The 25444-nt window shown below is 40.1% G+C and overlaps 1 protein-coding gene across 3 annotated transcripts in view; it reads right to left on the bottom strand.

The window, feature by feature from the left end:
- The window catches only part of CFAP100 (cilia and flagella associated protein 100), a 43341-nt gene that overhangs the window by 3012 nt on the left and 14885 nt on the right, over positions 1 to 25444 (bottom strand). For all 3 annotated transcript variants that reach the window (XM_074283809.1, XM_074283808.1, XM_074283807.1), the window contains exons 6-14: positions 23539 to 23606; positions 20896 to 21059; positions 18417 to 18497; positions 15323 to 15501; positions 14728 to 14893; positions 10779 to 10830; positions 9342 to 9490; positions 4679 to 4814; positions 1071 to 1273 (exon numbers count right to left, since the gene is read on the bottom strand). In XM_074283809.1, the coding sequence (XP_074139910.1) occupies positions 1071 to 1273; positions 4679 to 4814; positions 9342 to 9490; positions 10779 to 10830; positions 14728 to 14893; positions 15323 to 15501; positions 18417 to 18497; positions 20896 to 21059; positions 23539 to 23606 (1198 nt within the window). The remainder of the gene's footprint in view (positions 1 to 1070; positions 1274 to 4678; positions 4815 to 9341; positions 9491 to 10778; positions 10831 to 14727; positions 14894 to 15322; positions 15502 to 18416; positions 18498 to 20895; positions 21060 to 23538; positions 23607 to 25444) is intronic.

The following is a 25444-nucleotide window of genomic DNA, read 5'->3' as shown; positions in this document are numbered from 1 at the left end:
TCAGATGCATAACCAAATGTTTAAGATCACAAAAGAAGTGCTGAAATAGAATTATCAAAAGATTTAAAGAAGTCAGTGTGTGGATCCCATGTGGAGTCTTCTACATTGTACTATCCATCATGTCCTCCTTAATCATTTAGTGAGATAAGGATTCACTAAACGAATTCTTATTTTAAAAATAAAACCGAGAAACAGACTTCTGTCCTTTCAAGACCAGGTAAACTGAGCAAATCTGGACAGAACCAGGTAGAACCGGAGACAAGCTCCCTAAGTTCTTAGGGCTATGTGAGGGAGATTCAAGTCACTAAATGATCATTTAAGGTGCTTGCTATTATGTTTGGTGCTTCTGGGGACACAAAAACACCCTAAACTTACTCAAAAGTCACTAAATGTCCACTTATAGTGCTGGCTGTAGGCAAGCCATTGTATTTGGTGCATCCTAAACTTACCCGTATGGAGTTTATATTCTAATGGGAGAAAACACCATGTATACAAGCAATGTAAAGGCATTTTAAGGGGATCGAGAGCTAGTAAAAGGATCAGAAAAGGCCTCTTGTTAAGTGGGCTTTGAGGGAAGTGAGGCTTCTTAGGAATTAAAAGGCTCCCTCTAGGTAGAGTGGATGCTGTCTCCTTGAGAATTCTGATTTTTCTTCACAGTTGCCGAAATGCACTAATGTACTGGTGAATGTCTAAATAAAGATCACAACCACTTGGGATAAGTCCCCATTATCTACTGTCACCTAGCAAAAAGGAGAGACCCTGGAGCTGGGAACCACCCTACCCCATGGGGTGTATTTCATCTAGGGGCAAAAGTAGATAGGGAAGGGTCTTGAAATGAAGATCTAATGATTAGCAAGAGCAGAGTATCCAGAAGGAGGGAAATTATTTTCCCCTTGTCCTCTGCTTTTGTTATAATATATCCGGACTATTGTGTGCCATTCAGGGAGACATGCTATAAGGAGGACTGAAGAAGTCTGTCTGGATGAGGACTTGTGAGGAGTAAGTAGGCTGACATGAAAAAAAACAAAAAACTCAAGGCATTATATTTATATCAATGAATCCAGCCTTACTTTGTCCTTCTCTCCTTTTCTTTGACCTTCTCGATCTGCTCAATCTTCCATGATGGGACCTTCTCCAGATTCTCTAAGAGTTCATCTAGTTGTTCCTCAATAATGGTGAGCATCTGCAAGGTGCCCAGGCTGGACTCACAGTCCCCAATGCAGTGGCGGTATACTTCTACCACCTTTTTGTTCAGGCTGGCCAGCATCCTGTTCTAGAAGTGGGTGAGGAACAAGAAGATGAGGGAAAATCGGCTGTATAAAATGAAAGGTTAAGGAACCTAAATTCTTCATCAAATTTCCTCCCTGATATCAGTTCTTAGATCTTTTAGCTTCACTTTTTTGCTTCTACACATTAATATGAGGTTTAGCTTATTAGTACTGTATATTTTTCATAATGACTTGGGCAACAGTGGAAAATGGTTGTTGGAACATCTGCTTGCCTCTTATTTCTCACTGCCATTTGCCTGGTTCTCTTTCTCTCAAGTCTCATTTTTTTCCAATCACAATCTTGTTTTGTATCAGACTTATTTCTCTGTTTCTTATCACCTCTCTCCCCTACACTTTTACTTTAAGAGTCTCCTAAACTTTTAGTTCCTTGAGATCATTTTCAACTTTTATATCCCTAAGTACTCAGCTCAGTGCTTTGCACTTAGTAGATACTTGTAAATGTTTACTGAATTCCTGTTCTGCTCCTTACTAGTTGCATATCCTTAGGAAAAGTCACCTCTTTCTGGGACTCATTTTCTTAATCTGTAAAATGAAAGAACTGAATTAATCCCAGAGTTTCTTTTTAGTTTGTGATTGGTGCATCTAATTTCAGGGGGTTCACAGAATCATATAATTTTGAAGTTGGAGAAGATGTCAGCAGCTATCCAGACCAAACTATATCCCAAAAGAAACTCCCCTTACAACATACTGAGTGACTGGCAGCCTATGGTGTAGTATAGTCGCAATTCCTGCCAATACCAAAGAATCCCGACCAATTAGTGACTCCCACTCTCAAGTCGTCTGATCTGAGCTTCATGGCTCAATTCAAGTTGTATCTCTTCCTATGATCCCTCAGAGCATTTGCTCACAAATTATTTGACAAAATGGCACTCGCTCTCCTTACATGCCGTGTATGTTTTGAAGATGATCCATACTATTCCATCTCATCTTAATTGTTCTGATTGCTCCAACCATGCTTCCAGTCACCCAGATTCATCCCTCTCCACCCCCCCATCCATATCCAGTCAGTTTCTAAGTCTTATTCTTTATCTATCAATAAACATTAAGTATCTAAAGGTTACAAAAATAGGCAAAAAGTCTGTCCTCAAAAACCTAAGAATCTACTGGAGGAACTCAAGAGTCTATGTTGACAACATCTACACAATTATTTTTCCTAAAACAGCCTTGATTATGTCAATCCCGTTCTAAAATTGCCCCTTGCTTCCTACCGCTTCCTTCTAAGGTAAAATGTAAATTTCTCAACTCTGGCACTTGCAGTCCTCCAGGTTCTAGCTGCCTCCTACATCCCCAGTCTTATTTTTTTTTTTTTTTTATGATTACATGCTAATTCTAGTCAAATGGACATGCTAGCTGTTTCCTAAACAATATGCCTCTCCCCATTTCAGTGCTTTTTCAAGGCAGTCCTTCATTCCTGAAATGCACTCCCTTCTCACATTATCATTTTAGAATGCCTAAAATCTTGCTTCAAAATGGATATCCTCCTACACCACTTAACTGTAAATGTTCTGTTTCTCCTAGAGAAGGTTAGTTTCTTGAGTGCAGGGATTAATTTCTGTCTTGTATCCCTGGTGCCAAATACGGTGCCCTACAGCAACTAGTTGCTTACTACATGTGGTTTGTGTTGAATTGAATTCCAAGTCTTTTTGGATTTCTTCCTATATTCATCACTGACTTCCCCATTTCACTTAAATCTAGACTTGGTCCTTCGTGGGATTGATTTAATCTCCCACTTCCTAGCACCCTCCTGCTGCCATTCCCCCAGCCTTGATAGTCTGGGATGAATTCTTCATCAGTTACTAAAACTTGGGTCCCCATTACTTTCCTTATCCTATCACTATTAGCCCAGCCCATGCCTTTGTATCATAGTCATTTGTGTTCTTGTCTCATCTCTCTTACTAGATTTTAAGCTTTCTGAGGCAGGGGATTGTGTCTCATGTATCTGTAGTATGACCTCAATATGAGTCAATAGTACTTATGACATGGCAGCCCCCTCAAAAAACTAATTCAATCTTAGTTATTAAGAAAAACAACATGTACAGCATGAGAGAGGATGGCAGCCTTTGGGTGTGGGTTAAGTTTGGGGTTCCGCAGTCTAGGAAGGACATTGACAAGCTGGAGATTGTCCAGAGGATAATGATGGACTCCAAGCTCATGCTGTATTAATACTGGAGATGTTCAGCCCAGGGAAGACCACGTTAAGACATAATTGTCTTCAAGCATTGTTAGAAGACTCACGGAGAAGAGGGATTGCATTTGGTACTTGGATCCAAAAGGCAAAACTTCAGCAAACAATTTTTAGAAATGAAATTCATGAGAAGGCAGTTTGCTATATGTCCAAATCTGTTTCAGGCACAAGGGACTGTGTGTTCATAACACAGATAGATAGGAGTTTTGGAACTTACAGTCTTGGGAAGGATGAGACCCTCTGTCATTCATTCACTAAGGAATTATTAGGGCATGTAGTGGCTATAATGAGGCAAATATTCAACATTCAAGAAACAATTAGTAAATTCGTGAAGGGAACACAAAGAGAGAGACAAAACCTTGCCTCAAAGGACCTTGACAACTTAATGGGGGATGGAATCATAAATCCGATAAATCACTGATACAAAGAAGAGTGAGATGGAATCAAAAGCCAGGCTCAAGAAAATCATGGAGAAAACATTTGAGGAAGCTGAAGGGTTAGAGAGCCACACTCAAGGCTGAAGAGAGGGATTATTATCCTCTCTTGTCAGAGCTATCAGCAATATTACTGAGGTCACCTCAAGCTTTGGTTACCTTAAGAATATAAAACTTATTATTGTTTGTTTTCCACAAACATGTTATTGCCTTTTTTCCATCTCTGCTTATCTATTCTCCTCTCTCTCTGTCTCTGTCTCTGTTTTTCTCTTTCCCCTTTTCCTTTCTTTCCCTCTTTCTCCATTCTTCTTTCTTCTATTCTTCCATGTCCCTCAGTAGCCAGTGATATTTTGTCTCTTCACTGGCCCTTGGAGGGTAAAGAAGTTTTTAAAAATTTAACAATTGACTTAAGGTAGGAGCAGGATCCCAACACATAACTATACATATAATTTGCCCATTTTATTCTTTCTCAAATATAGATTATTTAAGTTTAAAAACTATGTTGTTTATTTTCTCACATTAAATTTTTCAAATGCCTAACATAGATACTTAATAAAACTTGAACAGTACTGTAATAATATTAATAATAATAATAATAATAATGAAGAAGAAGAAGAAAGAGAAGAAGAAGAAGAAGAAAGAGAAGGAGCAGGAGGAGGAGGAAGAGAAGGAGGAGGAGGAGAAGTATTTTTTAAATTCTGGGACATTTGCTTATCCCATACCTTTTCTGGAATAAACCAGAACTCCTGGGGCATTATGAAGCAACTTACCTGGTAATCAACCTTATACTCCCCAAAAGAGAAGACACGAGATTTGAGTTGCAGATCTGCGGCAATCTCCTCTTCCTTAGCTATGGAGTTCATCAGGGTACTTGACAGCAGCTTGAGCTGGTTGACTTCCCGATCCCTGGGAGGGGAGGAAGAGAGACAGACAGAGAGACAGAGACAAAAAGAGAAAAAACAACAGAGACAGAGATAGAGATACAGAGAAAGAGAGACAGACACAGAGACAGAGGCAGAGAGACAGAGACAGAAAGACAGAGATAGACAGACAGACTCAGAGATAGATACAGAAAGTGAGAGATAGACAGAGATAGAGACAGAGACAAACAGAGAAACAGACACAAACAGAGACAAAGAGATACAGATATACAGAAATTGAGAGAGATACAGAGATAGAAAGACACGGAGAGAAAAGAGATAGAGACACAGAAATAAAATACAAATAGACAGACACAGACAGAAAGATACACACACAGATAGAGATACATAGAGAGACAGACATACACAGAGACAGAGAGACACAGAGACAAAGAAATAGAGACAGATAGAGACAAAGATACAAAGAGACAGAGACAGAGAGAGACAGAAGCTCAAGTCAAGCCTGTTTCTCTCTGGAAGGAGAGAGTGTGTGTCATAGAAAGAGTAATGAATTTGGAATTAGAGTTTGGGTTCAAATCCTCCATTCTTTATACTATCAAAGTGACTTTAGTAAAGTTACTTCTCTGATTTTTAAAAATAGAACTTAACCTTCGTTTCCTCAATGCAATTTAACAATAAGGAGTGTTTACTAAATGCTTACTATGTGTAAAACATTGTACTAGGTTCCAGGAATTCAAACACAATAAAACATCCCTGTCTTTAATTCCCTTACATTTTATTGGGAAAATATGATATGCACAGATAATTTGAAGAGGGAGAAAGCACAAATAACTGGGGTAGTGCTTAGGATTCTAAGAGCAGAAGGAGGTGCTTCCAACTTATGGAAAATAGTCTGGGCAAAGATACCAAGATAGGAGATGGCAGGTCAAGTTTGGAAAACTAGCCAATAGAATTTAGAAAGCTTAAAAGGGTGGGGTGAAATATTGTGGAATAAGCCTGCAAAAATAGTGAGAAGCCAAATTTTGGGAGGCTTTAAATGAGAGGCTATATAATTTATGTTTATCCTAGAACCAAGAGGAAGTTACTGAAGGATTTTGAATGGGGGAGTGATATGTGTGTTAGGAATATGAATTTGGCAACTATGTGGAGGACGGATTAGAGAGGGAAGCAGAAAGAAACTGGTCAGGAAGTGATTATGGTAGTCCAAGTGGAGAGATAGTGAGGTTAAGTAGAATAGATGTTGTGTGAGTGAGGGGAAAGATAAGTATATCAGAGATGCTTCAGAGAGAGAATGGACAAGATTTAGAAGCTGATTGGTTATGGGAGGTTGGGAGAGGGAAAGTTTGGGATGATACCAGGTTTGTAAACCTGGGTAACTGGAAGGATGATACCACCAAACATAAATAGAGCATTTGGAAGAGGAATCGATAGGGGAGAAAACAGATTGGATTCAGTTTGGGGCATATTAAATTTGGATTGCCCAGAGGATATCCAAATAGAGGTGTCTAGCAGACAATTTAGGACCTGAGTTCAGGAGAGAGAGAAGGTTTGCTGACAGATTTGGAAGTGATGTACATGGAGGGGAAGATTGAACCCACTGGAATTTATGGGATTATTGTGGTAGAGAGTGTAGAGAGAGAAGACAAAAAAACCTAGATTAGATGTCCACTGGTGGATGAGCGATTAGACAGAAATGAAAATATTCAAGAGAAATCAATGTCCCATAAGCCAAAGGAAAATTGTGTCCGCGAGTAGAGAATGTTCAATAATGTCAAAAACTGCAATGAAGTCAAGTAGCTCATGGAAAAAAAAAAACTATTAGACTTAGTAAGAGATCTTTCTAATTTTGAAAATAGTTTCAGTGAAAATTAGGGTCAGAAACTGTATTGCAAGCGATCAATAATGAATAAGGGATGAGGAATTGGAGACAATGACTCTGACTCTTCTAGAAGTTTGAAAATGACTTAAGGAGATAGCCAGTTTTTTAAAGAATGGGAGGAGACCAGAATATATTTGCAGGTTGTAGGGAAGGAGTCAATGGATAATAAGAGTTTGAAAATGAAAGGGTAGGAGGAAGTAAATCAAATTCCCAAAAGAAATAGGAGGAAATGGAAGTAAGAGTATGAGGAGGTTGCTCTTGGCAAGGATAAAGACCTTCTCTTTAAGACTGGAGCAGAGGAGAGATTAAGGACAACGTAGTAGTTATTTTGAGATATAAAGTAGGGAGAAAGGGGCAACTTATGAAGGACGACTTTTGCTTTCTCAGTAAATTATAAAATGAGAGGATTTAGATGGCCTCTAAGATACCTTCTAGCCTGTGCTCCTAAGGTCCCCAGGAGCCTAAGAGGACTTCTAAATAAGATAGATAGTACCTGGAATATAACTAATCAAGCCATCATAGACTTTAAAATTCCTGTTCCTGGCATCAGTACAATCAGTCCAAAAGAGGGAAGAGAGACAGGAAACATGCCTATTCTTCTCAGTAGTTGTGCATCTGTATTTCTTCATCTTGGAGTTAAGGTTTACCAGCTCATTATAGGCAAGCAGGAATGACAGCAAACTGATTTTATTTTTGGAGTAGCACCATCATTTTATACTCTATGAATGACTGAGGAAAATGAGTGGGTCTGTAAGGAGGAGTGTGGATCCAACTCAAACTGGCTTCTCAAGAGCCGATAGTTAAATTTTCAGTGTGATTATTCTCATCTACCACTGGCCAAATCTCCACCCTTGTTCTGTTTGATCCCCTAGCCTTATATGGCCAGGTTAGACTTAATCTTGGAGACCACTTCTCAAGAGTTTACTCTACTCAAAGGATGCTATAGGATAGCATAAAGGAGGAAAGAGAGGCAAAAGGTACATGAGAGACTCCAGGCCATTTTGATCAAGCTGGTTCAATCAATTATAACTCTCATTTGTTCACATCAGTCATTCCCCTCGCTTGCTTGAGTCTCTGTTTCCCCATCTAATCAGGAAATGCATATCTGAGTCCTTCTAAGAAAGAGAGAAGAAATAGGAGAGAGAAGAAGAGAGAGAAAGAAGAGAAAGAGACAGAGACAGAGTATTCCAAAGATTAGGGACAACCAATAAAATGTCAAGGAGTTGTGTGGAGATGATCATATGTGAGGAGCATTGAGTAGGACAGTATAATTGGATTATGGAATGTGTAGAAAAGATTGAAGACAAGAACACTGCAGAGATAGGCTGAAAAGAATTTTACATCAAAATAATTTTATACTTGATCTTAGGAAAAGGAGAGCTACTAGAGTTTATTGAGGTGGGGTATAAGTGTAGGAGGGGAGTAGTAACAGTTGCAGACAAATATTTTAGGAAAAATTACTTTGACATCTGGGTGGAGAACAAATTCTAGTGGGAAGAAAGTTGAGACAGAGAGACCTGGGGGCCATTATAATAGTAGTAGTGAGAAATGGAGGTCCCGAAGACTATGGGAGAGATGCAAGGTAGAAACTAGATTTGGCAGCAGACTAGATCTATGGGGGGAATGCAAGAGTCAAGGATGACACTAAGTTTGCAAGCCTGGATGACTGGAAGTGGGGATAGGGATGTCTCCATTGACAGTCAGCAGGAAGGGAGGATGTGAAGGCAAGATAATCAGTTATGTTTTGGATTTGTTAGCTTTGGGATACTTCTAACACACCCATTATGAGATGTCCAAAAGGCAGTTGGGAATGTGAATCTGGAGATCAGGAGAGAGATATGTGGATACAAGGGATCTTGTAATGATCTATGGAGAGATGATAATTGAACCTATGGGAATTGATATCACCAAGCAAGATTGTATTAGAGGGAAAAGAGAAAAGAGGTAATTAAATTAGAGGGAAAAGAGAGGGAAAAGAGCTAGGGTTAGTTAGCTCCCGTGATCTGGAAAATATGCACAAAAATTTTTTGACTCTCTCTTCATCCTAAAGAAGTCTGAATTAAGTTACATGATAAATATGTTGAATATTATACAATATTATTCATTTTATACATTGAGTTTCTAAACTTGTTTGTATCATTTGCAGCTTCTGCAAAATTCCCCATAAGTTGTTACTTAATTTCTTATGCCAACTCACAAAATATCAAAACGGCTGTGGGGAAAGTTGCTACACGGAAGAGATAACTGTAGAAATGTTATAGCTACAAGTGTCCATAGGGATGATCTGGTAAAACATTCTTAATTTTATAGGAGGAGGAAAACTGTAGCCCAGAGAAGGAAAGTTAGAAGACCCAGAAAATTCCTCCTTCCTAGTAGAATGACATTTACTCCCCTGGGACTCCCCTCTCCCTCTCCGCCCCTAAAGTGGTCCTAGTTTTGTCTTGGAAACCACATAGAACAAATCTATTCTCTTTTCTCCATGATTGCTCTTAACCATTAAAAAGTTATCTTCACGAACTTTCTCCTGATCCCCATACGAATGCAGATTCCCTGTCCCTTCCCTGCAGACCCTTAGGAATCTCTTCTCCTTCTCCTAATCCTCTCTTTGGGGATGCTCCTGGGGAAGGCCGATTTGCCTCAGTTCCTCAGTTAGGTTATTACCACTTGACCTACATTTTGTTCCGAGTGCTTCTCAGGGAAATGTCGATCTCATCCAGGGTTTCCTCTATCTCCTGGGAGTTCTGAATCAGAGAGAGATTCTGTTCCTCCAGCTGAGTGAAAATATCCAGCAGCTGTTGGGGGTCTGTGAAGTACAGGTCCAGCTTCTCGGGGAAACAAAGTCCAGAGTTTATCTGGGCTCTGAGCCTCCTCTTGCTGCTAAGCCCCCAGAGTGGTGGTTGTATCCTTCTTGTTATGGTGGGGGCAGGGGGGCTTGGGGGCAGGAGTGGAGGCAGAGGAGCAACAGAAGGAAGGAAGCATGGGGTTTAGAGCAGGGATCATGGCATCCTCTGAGTCCAAATGCTCCTGACCTACATTCTGGGCACTTTGAGGGGTTTTTAAAGCCCCTTCCCAGCAGGGGAGGAAAGGGGTTTGGGAGCTCCTCAGCCATCTTTGGTCCCCTTTGGGTCATGACCGTGCCATGTGGTGGAGGCTCTTGGCTAGGCAGAGGGACCTAGCCTCATGATCAGGGTTTTAGTGCTCATTTGGTAGGGAGGGGGTGGGAGAGAAAGTTTGTCTGAAGTCATCCAGGGTTAATTCATTGCCAGGGTTTGAAGGTCATTGTGTGATTAAGAATAGGTATCAGATTCCCTCACCAGTCTGGGTCTAGAGTTGAGATATGTGGGTGGCACAGTAAATAGAATGCTGGGCTTGGAGTTAGGAAGTTCAAATGTGACCTCAGACCCTTACTACCTGAGTGGCCCTGGGCAAGGTAAGTTTCTTCATCTGTACAATGGGAATGACAATAGCACCCATGTCCCAGGATTGTTGTGAGGGTAAAATGAGATAAAAGCTAAAGTTCTTTGTAAACCATAAAAGGTGGTATAAAAGATAGTTAATATTAGAGTCTGGATTTGGTCTATGGGTAGATTAAGAAGAGAGATATGTGTGTGATGAAGATGGAGGGGCCTTCTGTGGCTAGTTAAGGGTCAGTCTTTGATCAGAGTAAGAGGTGACTCTGTGATGGGGCTTATAGGATCATGGATTTAGAGGTGAATAGGTGAAGGGGACCCCTCATTCACAAATGAAAAAATAATTAAGACTCAGAGAAGTTGTGATTTGTCCAAGATTTCATATGTAGTAACTGGCAGTCAAGATTTGAACACAGACCCTCTGAATCCAAATCCAGCACTCTTCCCATTTACTGAATGGGAAAGAGAGAAAGGGGAGGAACTGATTTTTGTCTGAGGTCAGATTTTAGTGGATTAGAAAAAAGATAAGTGTCCCACAGGGGTATGATTCAAACCCTTGCCATTACTCTGGTTTCATGAACCTCCTACTGTACTCATCGAGCTAACTGGTAGTTCTGAGCCCCTCTGGAATAGTTTCAGGACCTCTGACTCAAAGCACTGCTTCAAGGTGAGTTACTGAAGGAAGCTGTAGGTCACTGACCTCCTCATCACTTTCAGCTTCTTCCGTTCTGGCAGAGGACTGCGTAGTGGACCTGCCAAGGAATCACTCAGGTCAGTGGCGTAGCAAAGGGACCGCTGGGTCTCACATCCACACAGGAGTAGATGTTGTCCTCAAAGGATTTTCCCAGACCTCTCAATATGTGAGTTACTCAAACTCAATGTCCAAAGTGAAATTTATCCTCTTCTGTCCCAAGCTGGTCCCTCCTCCCAGCCCATCTATCTTTATTGAGGGCACCTCATGATTTCTGTGCCTCAGACTCCAAACCTTGGAGTCAACATGATTCTTGACTTTTCCCTCCTCCCCGAGCTTTATATTCAGATAATTCCCAGTCATTGCAGGGATTCCAACACACTTATTGCACACATCCTTTTCTTTTCACTCAAACTACCCCAACCTCAGATCCACACCTCCAGTCAAGACTACTGTAATGGCTTTCTCATTGACTGGCCAGCCTCCAGCCTCTCCCGGCACTTCCCCACACTGCCAATTAAATCTTTCTAACTCCCTGGCAGTTCCTTCCTCACAAATCTCCAGTGATTTCTCTGTTGCCTCTAGGATAAAACCATATATTCTTCCCCCCTGCTCTTAAGGTCCCCATTTACCTTTCTAGATTTATTTCATATTATTCCATCTATTCTGTATTTCAGCCAACCTATATTTCTAGCTATTCCTGGAGCTTGACATATCATTTCTAGCCCCTGTAAATTTCTACCAACCACCCCCCCCTCAGAATGCATTCTCTTCTCATAATTATCTCTCAAAATCCATAATTTTCCATTCAAGGTTTAGCTCAGTTGCCACTTTTTCTTCTGCCTTACACTCAATGCTCCTCTTCTGGCCTTACTAAAATAATTCTTTGTTTTCAGATTATTCTAGAGCACTTTATTTAGATTTATTTATGTGCATGTTGTACCTTTTAATTAAAATGGAAGCTTTTTGAGAACAGACTGTATTTTTTTAAATCTCTTTATCCCCAATAGCTAGGAACAGTGACATGGCGTGTGATTTTATTGGTACAGGGACTCCTAAGTGATGAATCCTTCTTCCCATACACCTACAGTGCTTTCCAATCTAACTTTTTGTTCCCTTTTCAGTCCCTCCAAGGCCTCTATAATCCAGTCACTCTGGCCCACTTGAAACTCCATCCCCCAGCTTTTGCATTAGGTCTCTCCCATACCTGAAATGTTGTCCCTCCTCATCCTTTAGGTTCTATAGCTTCCTTCAAGACTCAGTTGAAATGCTGTCTTCTGCAGGAAGCCTTTCCTCAATTTTCCCTTTCCTCCAGTCCCTGCAACTGCTAATGACTTCTCTAACTTTACCTACTCTGGATCTAGTTATTTCCATGCTACTCCCTGTATTAGGTGGATGCTTCCTGAGGGCAAGTACTTCATAAATGCTTGTCTAAAGTCTGAACATTGCTTTCACTTACACTCTTTGAGTATTACTTAGAACTCTGAGGAATTATGTGACTTATTCCTCATCATAAGAAGTATGAGCAGGACCTAAACCTTGGTATATGTACTTTGCAGACCAATTCTTCATTCTGCCATGATGACTCCACAGCTAGGATCTAATATTCATATCTATACCAATAGTTCTGACACTATATTCCAGCTTTGACACTTTATGTTCTAAGGTTCCCTTCAAGCTGTGACATTCTGTGTCCTAAATTCCTTTTCAGCTCTGATATTCTCTGGTCTAAGGACCCTTTCCTGCTCAGACATCTTTGTCCTAAGGTCCCTTCCATCCCTTTCTATCTTTTTTTTTAATTAAATTAAATTAAATTTTTTCCCCCTGAGGCTGGGGTTAAGTGACTTGCCTAAGGTCACACAGCTAGGAAGTGTTAAGTGTCTGAGACCATATTTGAACTCGGGTCCTCCTGAATTCAGGTCTGGTGCTCTATCCACTGCGCCACCTAGTTGCCCCCCTTTCTATCTTTAATGTTCTATGTTGTGAGGTGCTTTTTGATCAAAATATTTGCCACTATTTACAATATTTTACATAATTATAATTCTGAATAGTAGGATTCAAATGTAATCAACTACTTTTAAAGTAGCATTCATTATTCCCATGGATGGTGACTTCCTTGCATCTGCACATACTACATGCTTCATTAATGTTTGATTAATTGAGCTAAGAAGTTTAGGATTTTATTACAGTTTTCAGAATGCTAATAGAGTCCTTCCTTCTCAGGTATGGATTGATGATTTTGAAAATCCCTTCTAACTCTGACATTCTATCATTGTATCTATACATTTTATATAATTGTAAGGAGACTGAAAGGATGCAAGTAGTATTTAATATAAACTGATTTTAGAGACTTAACTCCTCTACCCTCTTTCAAAACTTCAAAAATAGTTCTTCCTTTAAAATTAATCTAATTTATTTCTATAGTCTAGAGACAAGTGGGAATATACCAGCAGCAGACTCAAGGTGATCAGGTAATCTGTTGATGACACCCTTTGTGTGCTGATTTAGAAAGTCTACAAACAGAGAAATCAGTGTGGGTTGGATTTTCTAGGGAAAGCTGTTATATGCCTGGCACTTTTCCCTGAATTCTGTTGTTCTTCTGTTTTTCATTGATTGATATGTCCTCCAGTAATATATAGGATTCTGTCTCTTCAGGGACATCAAGAAAACTGTAGCTGCCATCCACATCATTCTTCTCAGAGGCTTGGGATCTGCCCCATATATTGCCAATTTCCCCTAAATGACCCCTTATCTGGGTTCTAATCCTAGTTCCCCCATGGACACCCTGGGTAGAGTCATTTGTAACCTCTCAATCTATAAACTTATGATCTATAAAATGATGGGGTCAGATTAGATAATTTCAAAGGCCATCTCCAGATCTGACATTTCATGATCTAAAACCCATTCTAGCTTGAATTCTCTATGTTGTAGCAGTTAGCATGAAAGATAGAGGTCAAATCTCAGACACTTCCTAATTGTGTGACCCCAGACAAATTCCTTGACCTCTGTATGTTTCAGTTGCCTGATTGTAAATTGGAAATAATACCGGGTTTTACTTCCTGGTGTGGTTGTGAGACAATATTTGTGAAGCACCCTGCCAGCCTTGAAGTACTTTGTAAATGCTAGCTATTCTTTGGTCTCTCCAACTTCCCTTTCCTTTTCTAACATTCTGATTTCATGAATGGTGGATGATGGCCTTTCTGGGTCCAAGCACTGCAAACTCTTTCCCTCTTTGCATGCTAGCAGGAACAGCTGGCACAGGAACAGCTGGCACAGTCACGGGCACAGAGAGGGTTTCTCTGATGTCACTGCACACCACCCTGTCCTCTGCTCACAATCTCTCTGGCTGTATTTCTTTCTATCTACCTTTACAAGATGCAAGCATCCACCACCCCTATTAACTCTGACATTGGGTTCTAAGGATCTGCCCACCTCTATCTTCTGTGTCCTAAGGGTATTTCCTGCTTTGACATTCTGTTTTTTAAGGGTCCTTCCAATTCTGACATTCTATGTTCTAAGGCCCCTTCCAGTTCTGACACTATATTCTAAGGCCACCTCCCACTCTGACACTGTTTCTTCCAGCTGTGACATTCTGTGTTTTAAATTCCTTTTCAGCTTTGATATTCTCTGCTCTAAGGACTCCTTTTCCAGCTCAGACATCTTGGTCCTAAGGTCCCTTTCCATCCTTTCCCATCTTTAAATGTTCTGAGGTGCTTTTTGACCAAAATATTTTCCATTCCAAGTTCTAAGTCTATCCCCAGATCTAAAACTCCATGGTTTTGTGTTATTTTGAAAAGCACATAGCTGATCCTTTCCTCCTGCAAACAGAGAAGGTGTGCAGGTCAGTCCCACCTGGTCTCTTGTACCCTTTCCTCCTCAGTCTCTTCCGAGTCACACAGGCCTAGTTCTCCCTTCTACCCCTCTCCCACTCCATCTTCTCTCTCCATGGTTGACTTACCCTTTCTTCATGGGGCTGATTCTGAACAGAGGCTGTAAATCCTGGGATGACGACGGTGTTGGGGAGGATTTGTCCTCCTTGTTAATCACTATCTCACTCAGGGAGGATGGAGGGAGGTTTGAGGTGGAGGTGGTTGAGCTGGGTTTTCTGCTGTTTTTGATCCAATCTGGAAGGAATTGAGAGATCCCTTTGGAGGATTCTATCCTCGATTTTAGGCCCTTTCTCTGAAGGCCCCCTAAGTCACTTCCTAGCTCTGACCTGTGGCTGCTCAAATCCTACAAGAGGCAGTTTTTAGAATTTCCTGCCTGTTCCAGAGCCTTGTCAATATCAGGTAGTCTGGTATTGCAGAAAGCATTATGGGAATAAGGAGACATGTCTCCCAGACCTCCTAAGGGGACTAGACCAGATGCTGTCTTAGGTTCCTTCCAACCCCCCGGTCCACAGGTCTGATTCTGAGACTGCTATGTCTGGATGGATGCTACAATGTTTCTGTCTTGGATTGCTGAGCTCTTGGCTGTCCTCATCTTTGCTTAGAGAATGTGTTTGCAAGTCATAAGGATGGACCCCTTGGTCTCCCATTCCTTCTTCCTGTTACCTCTATCCAAGGACAAAAATGGAATACTATCTTTGCATGGCCTTAAGGTCATCGTGGCAGCAGCACGGGCCAAAAACTTCTTGGCATGGGTCATCAGCCACTCCTTGGGGGACAGCTTATAGAGGAACTCCTTATAGAGTTTGAAAATCTGGACGTTGTCTTCAAACTTGGAGATTTCACTGGGTCAGAAATCAAGGAAGAGATATTGTAAAAATTAAACCAATGGTACATGACTATGGGTTCCCCAACCCATAAGAATGGAACCCTTGTGTTCCTCACATTCCTATTTCCAGTCCTTCCAGATTATCACTGTTAAGGATCTCAGAGATCAAGTAGCCCAGATCCCCTCATTTGACTAAGGAATGGAGAAGACATTCACTGAAGGTCAAACAGTTATATAATTGGGCAGAGCCAGAAGTTATTGTAATGGGAAAAAATACCAATTTCCAGAATCATAGAGTCTGAATTTGAATCCCGTTTTTTCTGCCTTTTATTTGTGTGATCTCTGGCAAATTGCTCTGAATATCTATTCAGCCTCTTCATTTATAAAATGATGAAGTTGGAAGAGACAATCGCTAAAGCACTTTATAGTTCTTGTTCAATGAACTGGTGATCTAGGCGAATCTCATGAGTTCTGGGCCAGCTTAGCTTTTTTCTTTCTATGGCTATTTAAGTTGAGACTCAACTCTCCTGACCACTTTCAAGGACATTCAAGCTGTGGGACCCTCATCCAGGCCTGGCTTGTAGGCATGGAGAATTTTGCCCTCCTTGGAATCTCCTTTTTATCTCTCTTTGTTATCCCAATGGAATCATCCCAAGGACAGCTACATATTTAAAGTGGATTGTGAGAAAACTCTTGAGAAGACCATCAATACATATTTCCATGTTATGTTATTGTTACATTTTCCTTAGAACAATCCAGTGAATTAGGTAACCCAAGTAATAATAGCCTAATTTTTATAGCAGAAGAAATTGAGGGACAGGGCCCTATGACTCAAAAGTCATATATCTGGGATGAAAACACAGATGTTTTAATTCCAAGACCCATGTTCCAATAAGACAAGGTAAATAGAGTATAAGCTCTTTGAAAGTAGAGAATGTTTCATCTTTGTCTTGCATCTCTGTGCTTATTACAGAGCTTAGTACACAGTAGGCTATTTAACAGAAATTTGATTAATTGATTGAACTATTCAATATTCTATTTTATGGTGGGATCCCAAATCATTTTAATTCTATAATTCTAATGGTGAGTTTTCAGGCATTGAAATGTTAAAGGGACACTTGAGAATAAGATAATCTTTCTAGATATGCTTATGCCATATTACATAGACAGACAGAGACAGATAGATATCTGGACAGACAGACAGACAGGATAGATATCTAGACAGTCAGATATGTAAATATATGAACAGACAGAAAGAAGGAGACAGGTAGATATCTAGACAGATAGATAAACATACAGATAAATATGTAAACAGACAGAGAGGCAGATAGGTATCTAGAGAGATAGACCGACAGATCTTTAGATAGATATACAGACAGATAAATAAGCAGATAGATATGGACAGATAGACAGACAGATAATCTAGATAGAGAGAGATAAACATACAGATACATATCTAGGCAAACAGGTAGATAGGTATCTAAACAGATAAATAGATATTTAGACAGACAGACAGACAGCTAGAAGGATAGACACACATAAACAGATAGATGCATGGATGGTCACCTGTGAGAAAGCTATGTCGGAAGTGCTAATGACCTGATGTTATAGGTGGGGTTCTGTGAACTATGTATACACTTCTCACAAACTCTCTTTCCTCCCTCTCATCCCATGCTTTTTTCCTCACTTTTCCAGTCCCTTTCTTCAAAAGAAAATTAGAGAGGTAGTAGAAAGAACACTGGACTAGTTATAATAATAAAAATGGCAATATTGATGTATGGTAGGCACTGTTAAGTGTTTTATAATTACCATCTCTTTGGATTCTCCTAACAAATAGGGAAGGTTGGTGCTGCTATTATTCCCATTTTACAGATGAGAAAACTGAGGCAAACAAAGTTAAGTGATTTGCCCAGGTCATACAGCTTGTAAGTTTCTGAGGCTACATTTGAACTCAGATCTTCCTAACTCCAGGACCGGTGCTTTATCTACCTTACCATCCATCTGCCTAAAATAGAAATTTCAGGTTCAGCTGGACCATTCTTGTATTTTCTGCTTAATTTATACAGGATTCTATTTTGGGAAATGTCTTCTAAAGAGAGAGGGGAAGGGTCAGCTGGATGGTGCGGTGTATCAAGTGCCAGCACTGGAGGCACAAAAACCTAAGTTCAAATCTGGTCCCAGACACTAGTTGTGTGTCCTTAGGCAAGTCACTTCACTGTGTATGCCTCATTTTCCTCAAGTGTAAATTAATTGCCTCTTGGGGAGGGGAGGAGAAGTCCTTTTTTGACTGAATTGACTAAAGTCCTAGGATGATTAATAACAACAATAACAATCGTAGCTAGCATTTATAAAATACTTTTAAGGTTTGCAAAGAGTTTTTCATCCATTGTTGCACTTTATAGATGATCTAATCCTAGCTTCACCTGCTATCTCGATGTGTAATTGTGATTAAATCATTACAGCATACAGGCCTCGATTTTTTCATCTGTCAAATGGGGATAAATGTCTGAGTTGTGGTTTCTTGTAGGCACTAGAACAGGAGAAAGTTGGCTTGAAGTGGGAAGAGTGTCTCTTCCTTTCTTCCTTTGTAAAACTACGCATAAATCTATTGCTAAAAGGGATTGTAGAAATCATCCTTTCCTCCTTTGTAAAATGCAGCATAAATCTAAGGGATTGTAGAGATCATTTAATCCAACTCACTCATTGTATAAAGGAAGAAAAGGATAGTAAGAGCACTCAAAAACACATACTAACACACACACAATTCTCAATCCAGATCTCTTTCCACTGTATCTAAAAGATGATCTCCATGGTACACTTCAGCTCTACATCTTAAAAGTCTATGTTCCTAAAATTAACAAAGAAGATTTTCCCATAAAACATTTGCCTTTTCCAACTCTCCCTTGAGAGAAGAAGGGGGGTAAATGTCACCTTTTAATCATTAAGATTTGTGCTGTGATCTCTCGGATTTCAGCGATCTTCTCCATCTTTGCTTTGGCTTCCTTTTCCGCCCTACAACAGGAGGAAGACTTGTTAGAGATGTAGTCAGACCTCCAGCTAGTCAGTCTGAGCAACAGCAGGCCCACCCCAGATTAAGGAATAAATTCCCTTGGGGAAAAAGTTCAACCTAAAGACCTAGAAATATAAGGGAACAGTCTTCTATCTTGCTTTTTTTTTGGCTAGAACAAAGCAAGAGGGTCAAAATTAATGTAGGAAATGAAATCAAAGGTTCCCAGAGAAGTCAACTTATCCATTCCTATCCAGCCTGCTTAATTGAAGAGATTTCGGGTTAGGAAATGCCTTCTAAAGAAGTAGGGAACCTTAAGAATATTTTTCCCTTTTAACAAATGAAATCCTATTTATTTTTCAAGGCCCAATTCTAGTCTTGCCTTTTCCAGGAAGCTTTCCTAACAATCCTAGCTAGACTCTTATAGCACTAATTTTCTTGGGCCCAAGTCCAGTGTGCTTTCCATTATACCACAATCCTCCTTATTATAACCCATTTGAGAGCTAGGAGAAAGACATAAGTCAATCACCAGCCCTGGGCAGACCCCTCATTCTCTTTGGGTATCAGTGAAATGAGTAAGTTGGACCACATGACACACAAAGTCCCTTCCAGGAATGATGATCCTGTTATTGGAAGTCACATAAATTCTCTGGTCCTCCTTCAGTTTCCTTATCTGTTAAATGAAGCATCTAAGGTCCCTTCTAGCTTTAGTTATATGAACCCATGATCCCTGCTACCCCTATGTGACTATTCCCTCTATCAATTTCTCATCCATCTTCTTCCCTGGATGCTATAAACAAGATCTATCCATGAAGCATTAGTCTTCCTTTCTCTAGGTCTGTTTACATTTTGAGAGTACCCAAATATTTTCCAAGCAATATACGTCTTAAAAGGATGTGATATCAGAAGAATTAAACGTTTTAAATAACCAATGTTCAATGGAAAAATGCATGATGGATGCAAGGGAATGACATTATTTCCAGTGATAAGGTATTTGAAGTCATCTTATGCCTATGGATATCAGAGAGGAAACATGTTCAAGAAAAGGAGATGGACCAGTCACATGATGTGATGGAAGAGATAATTGATGCTCAGTCTGTGTTCTCCATTTATACCATCAAAATGTAAAAACAGTGGAAATTGGCTGCCACACCAAATCAAAGGTTTTCTTCCTGTTTTTTTAAGGATCTCTGGGGTCTAACTTCAATTAAGACTTTTACCCAATCCATGCCTTCCACACAAGCTATCCAGATCCTCACTGTTTTTGCCATTGGTAATTCCTGCCTGTCCCACTCTCCACTAGCCAGGTCCTCAATCCCATAACAGGCTATGACACAAAGCTAGATATGGAAAATATTCTGGCTAAACTTATGATCAACCCAGGGTTGTCTGATTCACCAAATACTAGAAAAGTCTGCCTGTTGATAGGAACTACTGAAGGACAGGAATTTTAGCTAGGCAGTCCACAGTGGGTCTCAAAGGACCATGATGTTCCTTAGGAGAACATGGGCAAGACTAATAGCCCAGTGCAGAAACAAATTCTGAACAGATCAGATGTTGGTGGAAATAGGAGGCGGCCATAGTTTGGAGAATGAAAAGAGCATAGGCTTAATTTCTGTAAAATGTAGCCTAAGACCAGACATGATACATCAGAGGCAGGGAATGGAGAGTTATTTTTAGTTAATGTTGTCTCTTCACATTTGGCTGAGCAGGGTTTGGTATAAAATGACCAAGAAGAGGCTATTCTTCCTAGAGCCAGTCTTGAAGACTTAGTACCTGAGGACAGGAGGGTGGATTAAATGACCCTGTGACTAGGTTCTGAGGAAACTTTCTTTAGGACAATGGCTATGAGTACTCGTGATAAATAGTGACCCTTAGCATATATTTGTTGTGCAACATGAGACTAAAATTAAAGTTAGTATTAAGGTTTAAAGATGGGATTAGGATTTTTAGCAATGGGAATAGAAGGTATTGTGGCTTTAGCATCATAGATAGTTTTTAATACAGTACTTGCTAGTATTTGAGTTTAGGCCTAAATTGGAGTTAGATTTAGGTATAGATCCCAGTTTAAGGCTCAGTTAGGTGCTGATGGAAAGCCCCAAGACCCCCAAATTTGGCATTATATCTGGGTTTAAGGATACTGCTGTAGAGGTACATAGCAAATCTGCCCTGTGAATATAATATTTTTCTTGGACTGTTACCATTAGGGTGAAATGGAAGACCCCATTTTCCCCTCTCTACAATGGGATATGGAAGACTGGGCTTCTAGGCCAGTGTTATTCTGATTATCAGTTATTGGGCATTAACACTGGTTCTGGAGAGGGGGTTGACATTTTGCCCCCCTCCCCTCCACTGTCCTCATGGGCCTTGCCCCCATGGCTGCACCTTCCCCCCTTGCTTTACGTTCTCATGGCCTGCACGGAGTTCTTATCATTCTCCTTCAGGAACTCATCAAACAGAGTCGCGTCTTTCTCTAGGAATTTTTCTGCCTTCTTCAGCTTCATCTCTTCCTTGGTGGCCAACATTTCCAGTCTCAGGATCTCCTCTTTCTTCATTTCCAGGGCATACTGAGGGCCAAAAACCCATACCTTGGGGACAGAGTTCGAAGGGATCTCCATCCCCTCCCCCCACACTTGACCTCAGCATTATATCCATGATCCACCCTAGATACAATGGGAAAAGCGGTGTGATAGAAGATGAGTGAGAGGGTATAAAAGTAGAAAGAAATGGAGCAATTGAGTTTAGGAAAGAAGGAAGGGAGGGAGGAAGAAAAGAGGGAGAGAGAAGAAAGGAAGGATTAAGGGAGAGAGGAAGGAAAGAAGAAGTAAAGAAAGAAAGGAAGGAAGAAGGGAAAATAAAGAAGGAAAGGAGGGAGGTGGGGAGAAGGAAAGAAGGAGGAAAGAAGAAAAAAAGGAAAGAATGAGGGAGGGAAAGGAGGAAGAAGGGAGGAAAGAAGGAAAGGAGGGAGGGAAAGAAAGGAAAGAAGAAAGAAAATATGGAAGGGAGGAAGGAACAATGGAAGGAAGGAAAAAAGGAAGAAAGAAAAGAAGGAAGGAAGATAGGAAGAATAAAGAGAAAGGGAGGAAGGAAGGAAAGAACAAAGGAAGGAAGGAGAGAAGGAGGGAAGGAAGGAAGAAGGGTAGGGCCAATGAGGAACATGTTTTTCTTCACCCACCAAATTCTCCTTGCCATTCCTATGCTTTTGTAAAGGCTGACACTTCTGCCTGGAATGCACTCTCTCCTTATTCTCATTTTTTGAAATCCTCCATTTGACTTCAGAGCTCCACTATAGCCTCACTTTCTACAGGAGCCCATTGCTAATTCTTCCAGCTTCTAGGGCCTCTGTCCACTCCACTCCCATTACCCTGTATTGAGCTTATATATTTTTTTCTGTGGAAGGTAAGTCCCTTGTGGGCAAACACTTGGATTTATGAGTTTGTATTCTTGATGTCTGACAGCACCTGATAGCTGCTTATTGACTGATTGACTAGCCCTGAGGAAGGCTCTCTGAAAGATCTCTGAAAGAAGATCTCTGAAGAAGATCTCTGAAATCCCATTTCTGGGACCCCACCTCCCCAGCCTCTCTCATACTCAAGGCCTCCCAGAAGCTAGAAAATAAAATCAGGAGGAAGGAAGGATTCCCTCTGGGTGCTTGAGGTTAGTTTGTAAGATGGCATTTGTGTACCACCTTGTTCTAGAGAAAGGGAGAACTAATATGCCAGTTAATAGCTGGCATTTATGTCTCACATTATGGTTTGCAAAGCATTTTACATAGAGTACCTTGTTTTATGTTATGATACCTCATAACAACCATGGGACGAGGTGCTACTATTATCCCCATTTTACAGATGAGGAAGCTGAGTCTCAGAGAGGTTAAATGAACTTGCCTTGTCATGCCTTCAGAACCCTTCTCTCAGGCGTGTCTGTGTCAGAGATGGCAGGACTCAGAATGGAGTGTCAGCATTATGTAAAGGATAATCTTCCTCTCTGTTCCTCATCCTGACAACTCACAGCAATGTAGAGGGGATTGATAATGTGGCTTAACACTTGTAGGAGTCAAAATGGGAATCATTCAGATCACACGCAAGAAAAGATGGTTCAAACTCTTGACCGTTGGGATCTGCTAATCCCTTGGGCTCTTGATACTTCCTGGGAAGTTTGAGTAACCTAAGGCCCAAGACTCTGGAACACAAAGGATTAAGAACCTCTAACTCTGTCAGGAGGACAAAGATGTTCCTTTACAATGTATTCAGGGACCTAGAGCACAGGCATTTTGGAGGACTTGGGATCTCGGCACAACCAAAGGGGAGGATGAAGGAGAAAGCAACGAGGAGAAGAAGAGGAAAAAGAGGGAGGAGGCAATGAAAGAAGGGGAAGAGATTAATTTTGGGAAAACAAAATGAGGAAATGAGGAAAGAATGAGTTTGGGGATCTCGACACAACAAAAAATTGGAAGGGTGAAGGAGAAAGCAAGGAGAAAAAAGTGGGGAAAGGAGGGAGGAGACAAGGAAAGAAGGAGAAGAAATGAAGTTCAGGAAAACAAAATGAGGAAAAGAGAAAAGAATGAGTTTTGCCTAAGTCAAGGGTGAGAATTAAAGCTGTCAAAAGACTTTGAAGGAGCCAGGTCAAATTCACTCCCTCCCCTTCCCATTTCTTTCATTTGTCCTCTTTGAATCTGAATTTTCCTTCCCCATAAGCCCTGTTACCCATTGAAGATACCACCAAAAAACCAAAATTCAGTAACAAATTTGTTCTATTCAAGGCAAAGGTTATTCCCTGGGACTCTCCTGTTCCATCCAGATGCCCCCCTTCACTATGCTAGACATCTCCCGCCTCAGATTCCAATACATGGGGGCAAAACTTAGGATAAGGCAAGCTTGATGCTTTGATAATATTCCTGGGACCCAGACCCCTTTGACTCATTCCAGCAGTCCCTTTGAGACCATTTGGGACACTTTTACAATAGAATATTTAGCAAGGCCAGATTGGAAAATGGAAAATGGCTGGACTGTCCATTCTAAGAACTCTTGTCGATAGGGCAGGTACCTGGATCAAAAACATTTTTCGATTCTTTTCGATGTAAGTAGCCAAACTCTCTCTCTCAATTCTTTTATCTGCAATGACAGAAGGACATAAGAGCTCATCTGGTCCAAAAATCTTCACATTCATGAACCCTCTTGAGATTATCCCCCAAACCTCATTATAGACCTTTTGGTTCCTACTTTCTTGAACCTCTAGTTCATTCTTCATACCCCAGCAAGATGAGCTTTTCTCATGCATACATCTGGCTGTGACTCTTTATTCAGAGATCTTCAGTAGCTCCCTAGTACTGGTGAATTAACATTCAAACTCCTTTACCTTTTGTTCAAAGCCACCTCCATTTTGGTGCTGTCCTTTTTTTGGCATTGAAAATTACAGCAGAAAAAAAAGTGGAAGGAAGGTACTAAACTTGAAATCAAGAAATCTGGGTTTGAATTCTGATTTTAACACTAGCTATGGAACCAAAGATTTCAACATTTTATCTTTCTGAGCTTCACTTTCCCCATCTGGAAAATGGGGGTAATAATCATTAAAATATCTACCTTCCAAGTTTATTGTAAAAATATTTTATAAAATAGAGGCAGCCAGGTGGTGCCATAGTGCACAGAGTGCTTCACCTGAACTTGGGAAAACTTGAGTTTAATTAAATGTGACTTTGGACCAGTTATCAGTTACCTAAGGCAAATCATAAGCTTACCTCAGTTTTCTCAAACTAAAATGAAGATGACAATAGCACTTATCTACTTGCACTGCTGTAAAGATATTTATGAGAATCAAATGAGAAAATATTTGTAAATTGCTCATATGGTGCTGGGAATATAAAAAGTATGTAAATGCTATTTTATATTTTTAAACTTTAAAAATCTAGTAAAATGTAAGTCTTATTTTTACTTCTACGTGTGTGTGCGTGTGTTTGAATGTGATCTCTTATCCTTGGAGGTGTTCCCAAGTACTGGTTTAGAGTGGGACTGATGATGTCTCATCCAGTGTAATGGTCATCCTCTAGGTATTTTTAAATCTTTTATTAATAGTAAAGGTTGAGTATAATAATTAACTTGTATTTCTTCCTAAATGTGGCCATTTGTTATATTATGTACTATAATCTCTAGCTAGTCTTTGACTTTTATATAACCTGCCTTTTCTGATATATCCATCTCTCTTCCCTTCCCAGAGAGTCCTTATAACAAATAATTGAGAAGAAAAAAATAATTGAGCTACACTAACCAATATATTTACTGAGTTTAGTCTTATAGGTAATATTCTACATTGGTAGTCACTTCTGAAAGGAGGGAGATATGCATTCTTTTACCTTTTCTTTGGGGTCAATGTTGGTCATTGAAATTTCACAGCATATAGTTATGTTTTGTGGTTCTTCATTGTATAGATTATGTCTCTAGATCTTAGTCCATATAAATCTTCTCATATTTTTTGATCTTCTTCATATTCATCATTTTTTTTACAGTGAAGTATTTTCTTTTTTTAAAATTATAGCTTTTTATTGACAGAACATATGCATGGGTAATTTTTCAACATTATCCCTTGCACTCACTTCTATTCCAACTTTTTCCTTCCCTCTCTCCACCCCTCCCCATACATGTTACATGTGTTATAGTATATCCTAGATACAATATATGTGTGCAGAACCGAATTTCTTGTTGCACAGGAAGAATTGGATTCTTAAGGTAAAAGTAACCTGGGAAGAAAGACAAAAATGCTAACAGTTTACACTTATTTCCCAGTGTTCCTTCTCTGGGTGTAGCTGATTCTGTCCATCATTGATCAATTGGAATTGGATTAGCTCTTCTCTATGTTGAAGATATCCACTTCTATCAGAATACATCTTCATACAGTATCATTGTTGAAGTGTATAATGATCCCCTAGTTCTGCTCATTTCACTCAGCAACAGTTGAT

Source organism: Sminthopsis crassicaudata, chromosome 1 (genome assembly GCF_048593235.1).
Source record: "Sminthopsis crassicaudata isolate SCR6 chromosome 1, ASM4859323v1, whole genome shotgun sequence".
NCBI lineage: Eukaryota > Metazoa > Chordata > Mammalia > Dasyuromorphia > Dasyuridae > Sminthopsis > Sminthopsis crassicaudata.
This window is presented reverse-complemented; position numbering and strand designations above follow the sequence as displayed.